Raw genomic sequence first — 12,783 nt, 5'->3', positions numbered from 1 at the left:
GTCCAGATGTGCAAAGTGGAGACAGACTTCACCATGACAGACTCAAGGCTGCCATGGCTGTCAATGGTGAATCTACTACTGACTCGAAGGGAGTGAATACTTATATGATTGGTTATTTTGTGTTTTATATTTTATAGCTAATTTAGACCACTTAGTAGAGATCTGTTTTCCCTTCAACATTAAAGTCTTTTTTATTGATCTTTGTCAAAAAAGATTAATTAAGGTGACAGTGTTTCAAAGTTGCATAATAATAAAATGTGAAAATTCCAAGGGGTGAATACTTTCTATAGGTATTGTATTTTACTAATATTTACATTGTGCGTCACATTGGAAAACTGTAATGAAGTAACCTTTCTTAACCCATGTGAAAATTGTGAGAAACAAGAGTCACTGAAGCAACAGTACATTAATTCATTCCAAGACACACACATTCACTTGCTATTTGACCTGAAACACACATCTCTGTAATGTGGGAGGAAAGTGGAATAGTCAAAGGACACCTTGCAGGCACTGGAAAACATGAACTTTTCACACAGATGGTGATTAGGCTGGGAACTGAACATAGACCTATTTACAATGCCAATGTGTGTTTCAATAAAAAATGCCAATGTCCTCTCTTTTTACTATACATTATCAATAATAATAATAATAATAATAATGCATTTCATTTACATATATAGAACCTTTCCAATGTCCAAAGCTCTTCACCACTAACTGGCTTCTACAGTAGATGGCATTCTAAGCAATATTATGAGAACTGGAAAATTAAGCATGTTGATTGCTTCCAGTATGAAGGCACAAAACAAATAATGTGTAAATGCTATGTTGTATTGTTTTGTGATATGCTCACTATGAATATTATCATGAGCCCAAAAGCAGGAATCACCCTTGGATAAGACATGACTAAAGCATATATTTATGTACTTCCTTATTTAAATACTGGAATTTTATAAAAATTATTAACTTTCAGATCACATCTGTCCTAATTGTCATAAGTCAGCTGGTCCACAGTCCCAATATGGTATCTATGCAATAGAATATGGTCAGCAGCTCATACCGGGTCCATCATTAGCTGCCTTTCATTACTCACTGGGCAATTTTTGCTGTCAGAAGTGCCCCTTGCAGGCAACCCCAGATGCCAGCCTGATGCAGAAATCTCTCACTGTGGTCTGAGTTATCTGCCTTCTCCTCCCATGACTTAAGGAAATCAGGCTGATTCATGACTGTGTCCAGAGCCTGGCGCCAGCAGTTTAGAGCAGCCCTGCAGAGCAAGAAGGAGACAGATTTAACAGAATAATGGAAAAAGCATAAATTAATTCTAACACCCAAGCTTCCAATAGGGTGCTCTTCAGTGTTTGAATTGTAATGTAAAATCATAACACGGAAGATGAACAGATGAAAGTACATGCGCTTACTTTTTGCTTCCTTTGTACATATATAGGTCTCCCAGTTCATGCAGTGCTTGGGCCTTCAAAGAGTCCAATTTGTTGGCTTCAAGTAGCTCTGCAGTTAGAAGTATAAAATTGGTCAGCAAAAAAAAAAAATAAAGGCTAGAACCAGAAGACCGGTGGAAACTTCTGCAAGTATCAACATGTCTATGTTATATTATAACTTACCTAATACCTGCTTTTGCAAATGTACCACAGTCTGCCTTAAACTGTTCAGTTTGGATAGTAGGCCACACTATTTATTCTCCATTTATAGTGTAACTATTCAACAGAGAGTGTACATACTTTTGGGAGAACTTATTATGAAGAAATAGTCATAAAGAGATTAGGTGAAATGCACTGCAGGAACCATGTATTTTTAAATACGACAGACTTTTAAGAAAGACTTTTGTCACTTAATTATTTGGCTGGTACCATTATCCAAGTTGACTAACAACATCTGAGATACAATTGGTTGCATGTCTTTTGTTTTTCCAATATTAGAAGAGAAAAGTGAGGTGACTTGATCATGGTCACATAATGTCAGTAGCAGTTAAACACACACACAACCTCAGAGTGTCAAGTCCAAAGCCTTAACCAGAAATCTCTTCATAAAGAATATATGCCAACTAGGAAGCTTAGAAAGGAGACTACCGTGCCCCCCATCCGATCATGTTTATCCACCTAGATGCTATGTGCTGGCCTCCTCTACATCTCTGTTTTAACCATTGTTGAAATCCCAGTGGGCTGCATTACAGGTGCTGTGGGGAAAATGACCAGGGGCCTCATGTATAACACTGTGCGTAGAATTCACACTATAACATTATGTAAGCACAAAAGCAGAAATGTAATTATGCACAAAAAAATCCAGATGCATAAATCTGTGCGTTCACCAACTTTCACGTTCTTCCGCTACATAAATCCCAGTCAGTGTGGAAATCAGTGCATGCGCCTGCTGCCCCACCCCAACTCCTCCCAGAATTACGTCTCTTTGAATATGCAAATCAATATAAATAGCCCTTAAGCTCAGTGTTCTGTGAAAAGGCAATGGCAAAAGTACAAGGAAAAATAGAAGAATTTCAGTGAATACCAAGTGGAGGCAAAGAAAAACATACTATTTGTTGGTTTAAACAGTGGTATAAACAACAAAAGGAAGTTGATCGAGTGACATAGAGTGTCGGGGAAACTCGAAAGCTCAAGTTCACAAAGTCGCACAGAGCCCGAAATAAAAAAAGAAGTTGTCACATATCAATGTCACTGTGAAAAGGCAAGTCATAGCCCACTGTCTGAGTGTCATATGAAAGCTTATTAGGGTACATGAGAAAAAAAAGGCACACAGTGGGGAAAAAGCACGAAATGTCAACTTTAATCTCTAAATTTCCACTTTAATCACGTACTTTATTTTGTCATTAAAGTAAAACATCATAAACTTCATCTTAAAATCGTTTAATTTACTAGTTTCTCAAATCCCATCATAACTAAAGTAGCACGTTAAATGCTTTGTTTTGTATTTGATCTTCTATGTGCTCTATGTGCATGACTCACTACGTGCTTCTGTTCTTCCTTTTCCTCCAACAGGACACAGAATCCATTACATTCGTGATATTACAGCTCTTTGAATAATTAAAATACTGAGATGTATACGTGATATCATTTTCATGATGACAGAAGTTAAAGCATGTTATTAAACATGGGAACACGGTGGAGCAGTGATTGTTCATGTCTTACGCAAGGTGCTTCCTGCTCCGTGCGTGACCTTCAATGAAATGCTTTATTGCAGCAGTACTGTCTTTTTCAAATATACTGACCCCCAATTCCTGTCCTTACTTTTCTTTCTCCAAATATCCAATCGTCACACAATCAGCTCTGTAATAGACATTAAGCCATCTGTAAGCTTAGAAAAGCGATTCTTCAAAACTTTTAAGGGACATTGAAATATCTTTGCAATACGTGTTTAATTATTCTGTTCATCTATCCTTCCAGTGTCACACCAGCCACAGCAAGAATACAGGGCAAGGCAGGAACAATCCGTGAACGAAGCTCAAATTACTTGCTTGCGCTTCGGAACCGTGTAGTTAAAGTTAAAGTTTTATCTGTATAATATGATAAATATATTTTGCTGCATTTCATCTTAAAAATTATATTGTCATCATATGTAAATACGGGCTTTATAAAGTGGGTCAGGTTGTTCAATATTATAACTGTATCATAAGTACAATTACCTTGCTGTAAACTTGCAAGTACAAACAGTTCTACAAGGAGCACTTGATGGACTGATGGAGTGCGTTTAGAGTTTTTGGGATGAAACTGTTTGTGAACCACGAGGTCCGAACAGGAAAGGCTCTGAAATGTTTGTCGTATGACAGCAGTTCAAATAGCGAATGGCTGAGGCAGCGTGTGCTTGATGCTGTATACCGATAATTCTCTTTCCGATCAGCTGCTGTACAGCTGTGATTTACACTCAGATACAGTGAAATACTGTAAATACTCTGAGTGGCATAGTGAGAGTAATATGGAAAAAGATTATCCGCTGTGGCAACCCCTAACAAGAGCAGCTGAAAGAAGAAGAAAGTGCAGTGAAAGAAACAATGCTAAAGCAGCTATTGTATATTTTGACCATTCTGTGGACCGTTATATTGTTACAGGTTAATTACAATCAGATACATTAAACTAATAAACAATATGCTGTTAATGTCACTGTATTTATAAAGCCGCGTCAGGGATGTGGATCTGAAAAAGAAAGATAACCACACAAGAATAGTAGCACTGCTTTGACGCTGGGTGCCAGTCTGCAAAACCAAGCGCAGAACTGGCGTACGACAGGGTATGAGCTACTGTGGAAATGTGCGTAGCTTTACGCCAAATTTAAGTTTTAAACATCACGATTTGAACGTGGAAACGTTCTTACGCAACATTTCTGTGCGTACGCACCATTTATACATGAGACCCCAGACCTTCAAATAAGGGAATATGGTGAAAAGGAATTATAATAGCTAGGGCCAAGTTTGAGGGCCACTTGAGCCTTTGCATTGCCTACAGTCCTGCAGGAGGTAAAATACAGCAATGAAAAGCACACGGGGTGGATTGGAAGTGGGATGGATTGCAGTAATAAGGAAATAAAGTTAAGGCATTAAGCCATTTAACATGGAAGACGGGGTCCAAAAAGGGTTAGTCCAAAAATGTGGAGCTTTTGCCTGTAGTCTAACTGCATACATATATTCTCAAGATTTCTGAATCCAACTCAGGGTTGAAGTGATGATAGGCCATGCTGACAGCACAGGATGCAAGTCAGGAAAATACCCTGGAATTAGTGCCGGGACAACACAGAGAACACACCAGCACACATGAGCACGAACTCTCACTGGGGACAGTTTCAAGTTGCCAGTTAACCCAACAATGTCTAAAATCAGATTACCAGAGGGAAACATACGCAGAATACATAGGTGGCCATGCCGACTCCTTATAGACAATGACCACTGGATCTAAACCCGGGTTGCTGTGAGATAGCAACACTGGCTACAGCATTGAAGTGCCACCCAGCTGCCTAACTAAGCTTTGTAAATTAAAAAAAAATAAACTATTTTTAATTAGTTAAGAACATTTAAAATATTTTACATTACATTCCCTTTTTGGTCAGAGGTCAGAAATGGAATAACAAATTTACATATATAATTAGTAATATGTATTATGTATGTTTGACGAAAGATTAAAAACCTAAAAGTCCCTCTCTTGGAAAGGCCTATTACAAAAGGAGGATTGTTTTGAAATGATGTAAATGTGCCTGACTTTTGTTATCTTTTAACATGTTACCTTTATGTATGTGTGTTTTCATTTATGTCAATTCAATAAGAAGGAAACTGTTACAAAACATAACCTTATGATGGTATTATGACAATCAAAACTGTCAGAACACTTTCACATTGACTCACACATCCACAACTTACCAATTGTATTGTTATAGGAGGAGATGACGACTGGCAACAGGGTGGGAGTGATTGAGTGGCTGACGAAGGCTGCAGAGCAATTGAAGTCTTCCATGGCAAAATCAGTGGGGAAGGCAGTTGGAGAGTAGGACGCAACTCCTCTGAATTCCACTCTGGCCAAATTTGAATCCGTGCTGCGATTTCTGGGAGACTCCCATCCTACAAATAATCAAATCCATTTTTTAACAAGCAAAGAAATGTCCATATGAGCTCAAGACAGTGTTATGACTTGATTACGATTAAGGATTAAGTTTTACTAATGACAGGGAGACCATTTAGTCCACAGCAATTGCTCCATTAGATCCAGATACAAGATTTCCACTACATGACTCATTTTTTTCCCAAAACCCTTTGTGTGAAGAAGGCCTGCGTAGTATTTCTCAAATGGAACATTGGACCTCAGTGCCCAGCATGTTATGATCCATTCTGCATTTTTCCAAATGGGGAAATGTAAGTAAATTAAACTTCTATTTAATAATATGTAAAACTATGTACATAAAATAGTATGGAATTGATAAAACAGCAATATGGTGATTGATGTAAATGAAAACATTCATTCTGTTACTGTTTGCAGTGTAGTAAGCTGGATTATGGTTATACTTAATATGCTTGATATCACTATGTAGTAATTATATAAACTGATCACCACATACTAATAAAGAGGACTATTTACAAAAAATGCTGCACAAAAAGACTTATTTCAACTTTTGCACTTTGCAAACAGAGTGATAGTACACACTGTTCTTTAGGGTAATACAGTATGTGACCGGCTGAGTATTTAACCAAGGTGCTCACCTTGTTGAAAGTGGGACAGGAAGAGCAGCTGCAGTTTGCGGCTGTGCCTTAGTGATCGACTGTAGTACTGTGCCTTTCCCATAGACTCACGGAAGCAGTTGAGACTGTCCATCACATCCAGGGGTACTGAGGACAGGGATCTTGCTCTTTGGCCATCTAAGGGGCGACAGACAACAAACTAGTATTTCATCTATGCAGAACGTAGGTATAGCATTCTAGGGGCTTCTACACATTTTGCTTCATTTCAGCTCCAAAAACTGTAGACAAAGTGAGATGTATGCCAGGCCACAAGTTCCTCACCATCATATGTGATTTGGACAGCAGGGCTAACTCCAGTTAGTGGATCAATGACATTTTCCATGGCTGATCTGACTCTAAGTTGTGTTCCCATTAGACTTCTACAGGTGATCTGGAAGAAAGGAGTATAGACAGAAACTTAAATTGAGTTCTAACAGATTAAGCAGAGTGGGCAATTAAAATGGACTGTAACACCCAGACTTCCCTCTGTCAACAGGAAAGAGGTAGTAACTATTACTGCATGACTAGCACACAATACCTCATATTCCCTGATATATAGTACCTACTTTATATAATTCCATTCTGCCTAGGCTCCATGTTTGAGTTCTCCATTCATGTACAGCTTCTCCAGCTCTGGCCTCATCTTCATTTATAGCTTCACAAAATTTACTGAGCTCAAGTCATACAATAGGAGAAGCAAAGTAATTAAAGAGAGAGTCTGACTCAGGGTCATTTGTTCTACCAAGGTGCTTATAGTGTCTTTGTCAAAGCCAGTTCTTTATGTTTCCAGTGTACAGTGACTAGTGAGTTTTAATCTTTTTGCATGCCCTTCAGTGTTTGCTTTTTTTGGTCAGCATTTTGGAGATTCTTTCTGTGCATGCCTTTTTGTTTTCCTAATACCTGTTTTCTGAATGATCTTATTTAATTATTGTTACCTACCCATTGTGGCTCCTTTTAATCTGTCTGTTCATCTGGATCTACATCCATAATTTGTCTTGCGCTGTCTACTGTGTGTCACAGGGCATTTCTCTTTTGTCTGTCCTTGTGGCTTAGTTATTAAGTCAAGAGGTTTCAAAGTCATGGGATAGACCTGTTTGTTCTCCTGCACTTGGCTTCAAGTTTTGCTGTCTTTCTAGGACTGTGGTGACCTAAACTGTACGCACTACTCAAAATGTGGTCTCACTTGTGCATTGTATAGTGTGAGTATAACATCCCCTGTTTAATATTCAGTAGTTATTATGATATAACCTAATATTTGTATCACCTTTTTAATCACTTCAGCACTTTGCTTAGGTGATGACAATGTTGTCAACATAAACCTCAAAATATTTTTCTGATGATGCTCCTTACAGGATAGTTTCTCCAAACTTGTGTATAAATCAGTAAAAGTAACGGACTAAGGGCAGAGCCCAGAGAGACTCCACTGATGACCCAACACCATGAGGAGAATTAACTTCTTATCTTTGTCTTCTGCCAACTTGAGATCCTGTTTTGTAAGTTACCACTGATGTCTCCAGATTCTAGCTTTAGAAATGATCATGTGAGGCTGTATCAAATGCTTTTGAAAAGTCTAACTAAATGATGTTGTACGGTTTGCGTTATGGTGTATAAAATCTACATCTTATTCTGTATTATATTTTGCTCAATCCCAACAAGATGAATTCAGATGTAGGAGGTATTATAATAAAAAAGACATATCCGCTTCTTTATACCTCCCTTTTAAAACAGTTGTTCATAGCTTAGTGCTAATTTGGTTTACAGCCTGGGAAAGGAAGCTTGAGCTGATACCTCATGCTATTGATTACTTTACGTATGGAGATCTGGGACATCAATTGGGTTTACGGCCTGGGAAAGGAAAAACTGAGGCAATATCAAAGAACTTTATTACCTGGGGAGCAAAATTCATCCATCATATTGACAGCCAGCCAATCAGGTGCATGGAACATTCATGTGTTGTGAAACCACGGCATGAAACTTTATAATAAATATGCCTCATTTTGAAAGCAACGTCAAACAGAAGAGAGGAGAAGAGAAGCAAAGAGAAGAAGGAGAAGAAGAAAGTACAGAAGGAGAAGAGGAATGGACGAAGACGGCACTGGTCGTCAGAAAGGCATCATGAACATTGATTGCTAAATCAAACGCCACCCTAGAACATTCATCCTTGTCATCTCTACCTTTTTTCGTAAGCTTTTTCTAAAGACTATATATATCAGACTTTCCTATCAGTACCTATTTTCTAGTATTCTTTGTTCCAGTGGTATTATTATTATTCTTGTAATAAATACCATGCTGCTTTTAACTTTCTATGCTTTGTCTTAATGTCTAGAGTGGTTGAAGTAATAAGTTAGATTTCTTTGAGCACCTGGTGACAGCCGGAGTTTTGCCATTATTTCTGTGCTGCGGGGTTTATAAGGCTGAGAGTGAGGGCACCACTCAATAGTTAGGGACAGTACGATAAAGAAGGAATTCTTGGCTGATAAATGGCCTATAGTCAAGAGTGCTGAGTCTTTGTATGTTTAAATGTATTCTTGTAGACCAAAAGCAATATTTAGGTCTGAGATATCACTAAAACATTGTATGTTTGTGCCGATAATAAGTAAGTCTCTTCAAGTGCTGAGTGACAGGCTGTGTTATTCCTAATGCACTTGTGTGGTTTAAAGTGCTAAGGGTTAATTAGTGTGTATGTGTCATTCACGGGGCACTGTTGTGGTTAGGGTCTGTGTGTATGTGTATACCTGTGTATGTGTATGTTCAGCTTAAAGTGCAACAGTAGACCAATCTGATAACGAACTTGACCAGAACACTTACCCTTGAGGAAACAGGTAAAGGGCAAGTAGAGAGAAATACAATGATAATACAGTTTGTTTTTGTCAACTATCGCAGTTGCCTGCTGAAAAAAAATGTAAAAGACTGGTTTGACATTATCTTCCTATTATAAACCCATGGTGGCTGTTGTTAGTATGTAATTATCATATTTTCTACTTTATTTTTTTGTCGTAGTTTTGATAATTCTGCATGGCACAGAATATATGTATATAAATATAAAATACAAAATATATTGTAATTACAAGGGGGCACCAGAGAGCTCCAGACTACAAACACAGTAATACCTGAAACAAATCCTGGTTCAAATAAAAGATGCTTTTTCAAGGGCAGCACCTCTCCAATGATCATACATGTCAAAATACACAAATAAATCAATCACAATTCCTCCTTCCTCCTCCAAGTGAGGCAGTGGGCTTCCTTTCAAATCAGACCTGGGAACTGCTTCCATTCTCCAGTCAAGGTCATCCGGAGCATTTCAGTTTGTATGGAAAGCAGTTTTCCCCTGGCAGCTCCCTCTTGTTACCCCAACAGGGCTGTATTTCTGAACTCCAACTCCGATTCCACCCTGCGTGTGTCCTGATTGGGTTTACCTTGGAGGGACCCTTCACCTGTCATGTGGGGGAATGATCTTCTCCTGGTGAGCCTGTTCGCCTGTTCCTTCGATAATTATGGCCTCCTGTCCAGGTATAAATTCTTCATTTATCCTGGCTAACATGCCTGTCCTTCCCCTCTGGTACTTACTATGTATATACATATATAGTATTTATTGTTGAGACCCTGACAACCCCAAAAACTTTGATAACACAAGCAGGGATCACTTGTCCATTGCTGAGGCAACTGCAGGTTCTGCGTGCTTCGCTGCATAATGCACTATTCACCCAATGGTTGATGCAGGGAACAGTCTAACCTCGCCACTGTCCTGGCCCCATCACTACTTGTTTGCTGTGCCTGTGTGTTTTAAATGGTAGCTCCCATTTGAAAAAAGACCCTGATTGTTCCTGTTTTTGATGAAAAAAAAAAGTTCCTTGAAGCCTTTGAACTTCTCTCATGTGCAAGACAGTGACACATGCATCACAATCAATCACAATCTATCTATCTATCTATCTATCTATCTATCTATCTATCTATCTATCTATCTATCTATCTATCTATCTATCTATCTATCTATCATTATTAATCTTTTAATATTTTATGTGTGTACAACAGGTGGTGACTATTCTTTAATTTTCAGTCAACAATTTCTTATTCCTTATAATACATGTATTATTTATCATTAGCATTCCAAATAATCTGTAACACAATATGATCAAGTGAAGAGGTTTATCCATAAATAAACAGTATTCATTCCTAGTTAACTGAGTCATGAAGTTTCGAAATCAGTGAACCATAAATTAGAAATGTAGCACAGGCTGGGGTAAGAGCAATTTTGTGAAATTTTGTGAAGTGAGCAACCAAAACTCATAGTCACAAAAAACGCAGTTTGAAAGTCCTTACGGGTAGGCCTGTGCTTTTATGGTAGTACTTACTTGTTCTTCAGGGCCTCCTTCTGTTTTGAGAAGCTGTGGTTGTGGAGGTTCAGGTCCATTCATTGCAGCAATCCTTTCAAGCAGCCTTCTCTGTGCATGGATTAGCAAAGGTGTCACCTGTTCTGTGTACCGGTCACTGAGATATATAAATAATTCATAATAGAAAACAATAGAAAATTGAACTGCTTGCAAAATTTCATGTATTTTAGATAGATAGATAGATAGATAGATAGATAGATAGATAGATAGATAGATAGATAGATAGATAGATAGATAAAGTTTGCCTGAATATTTCTTTGTTCTTCATGCTTTTGGACGCGTTTAAAGAAAATGAAATAAACCTTCAGCTTTTGCCACCAAAACCCTTCATTCTAGATCAGCAACAGGGTTACCATGTATCTGACCTGTAAGACTGCAGAATTCTGTAGTATCGAAGAGCTGCTGAAATAGTTGTAAGAGCAAGCACAAAATATATTGTACTTTCAGTGATAGATCTGAGCAGGCAAAACTGATAGTGGGGATCAGTAGATGAATTGTTTGGAATGTTGCTAGGCTTAAAGCCAGAAAAGACTTTTTATCGTGATGACGAACTCAAAATGCTCACCAAATTCAAAGTCAAAATATAATTTGCTAAAGATAGTTTGCCTCGAATCAAACCAAAATCACAGACAACAAGTTTCTTTGCTTTATCCAGAATATCGAACACCAATAAACACCCAGTCATGGCTTTTAAAGCACCACATCAATGATGTTGCATGGAGTATCTTCAGGAACCACGCACCATGCAACTATACATGGTATTGTGTCAACACAACAACAACAACAACAACATTTATTTATATAGCACATTTTCATACAAACAGTAGCTCAAAGTGCTTTACATAATAAAGAATAGAAAAATAAAAGACAGAATAAGAAAACAAAATAAATCAACATTAATTAACATCGAATAAGAGTAAGGTTCAATGGCCAGGGGGGACAGAAAAAACAAAAAAACTCCAGACGGCTGGAGAAAAATAAAATCTGTAGGGATTCCAGACCATGAGACCGCCCAGTCCCCTCTGGGCATTCTACCTAACATAAATGAAACAGACCTCTTTGGATTTAGGGTTCTCACGACCACAAAATGACAGTGACTACAGAAACAAAATACTGTGAGAAAAATAAAGCAGATAATAATAAAAATGAAAATGAATTAACATGATTGACCAAAACTATTTCAAAAAAGAATCTCTATCATCTTTCTGGAAAAAGACAAGGTAGGTGTCTTTAGTAAATTTGAATCTGGGGTTCATTCACTCTTAAATCTTATTCTTTGGTTGAACTGTTCCTGTAATGCCACGGAACTGAGTACTGAAGATTTTCCAAGCTAACCAGCTGATGAACATACAGTAGTCAAAGATATACCGTAATCAAGTTGAAAACCAGGAAGCACTAAATCTGTTGCCAAAGCCAAAACATAAAAAACAGTCAAAAGTGAATGCTAATAATTTCAAAACCAATAGGCTTAATTTTCATCCAAACCTCACATAACGTGATATCTGTCGCTCCATTATTTAAAGTTTTGCATCAATGACATCAGATGCCATGACCTTCAAAAATGTACCAACCAGAAGTTTTGACTTTTGAATTCAAACATCTACCCAGTGGATCCATGATGGCAAGGGGCCTTTTCACCAATAAAGCGCTCAAATAAATGGTGGAGACTCCACACACTGAAATGACAAAGGGAAGCTACACCAAATGTGCAATGAAATTGACTGAGCCTCTACGAATGTAAGAGTAGGAAATACTCTGCATTAAACTACCTTTACATCTGTGCATTGCTTTGTTAAAAGTGCTGTCAACTCCCTGCTATGGAACTAAGCCACCCAGGGGTGCTGCATCTACAATATTCCAATGCATCATGCCTGTGCAATGTCTATCAAAAAAGCTCAAATAAGGCATTAACCTTTCCTACAGTCTACATTACACAGCGCATTTTCAAGAGCTGAGACTGGAAAGAATTTCTTTGTCTTTGGCCCTGATTCAAAAACTAAAAACAAAGTCTATCAATCTACTTTACAATCAAGAACATTTTTTACAACTTATAGCCTTTATTTAAAACTACTATGTCAAGGATGCACTATCAGTTTTTCTGGTGGGTATCCCTTCCAATATACACATAACCTTTGTGGAATAGGCTATTTGATTAAAAAACTTAAAACA

At 37.9% G+C, this 12,783-nt stretch overlaps 1 protein-coding gene across 1 annotated transcript in view; it reads right to left on the bottom strand.

Annotated features, from left to right (window-relative positions):
* Window positions 1-12,783, bottom strand: part of cfap54 (cilia and flagella associated protein 54) — a 199,772-nt gene that overhangs the window by 79,595 nt on the left and 107,394 nt on the right. Inside the window, exons 39-44 of the mRNA XM_039760566.1 lie at window positions 10,576-10,711; window positions 6,506-6,614; window positions 6,206-6,361; window positions 5,372-5,569; window positions 1,416-1,503; window positions 1,091-1,261 (exon numbers count right to left, since the gene is read on the bottom strand). Of these exons, the coding sequence (XP_039616500.1) occupies window positions 1,091-1,261; window positions 1,416-1,503; window positions 5,372-5,569; window positions 6,206-6,361; window positions 6,506-6,614; window positions 10,576-10,711 (858 nt within the window). The remainder of the gene's footprint in view (window positions 1-1,090; window positions 1,262-1,415; window positions 1,504-5,371; window positions 5,570-6,205; window positions 6,362-6,505; window positions 6,615-10,575; window positions 10,712-12,783) is intronic.

This window comes from Polypterus senegalus, chromosome 8 (genome assembly GCF_016835505.1).
Source record: "Polypterus senegalus isolate Bchr_013 chromosome 8, ASM1683550v1, whole genome shotgun sequence".
Taxonomy (NCBI): domain Eukaryota; kingdom Metazoa; phylum Chordata; class Cladistia; order Polypteriformes; family Polypteridae; genus Polypterus; species Polypterus senegalus.
The sequence above is the reverse complement of the archived record's forward strand: the minus strand, read 5'-3'. Positions and strand labels throughout refer to the sequence as shown.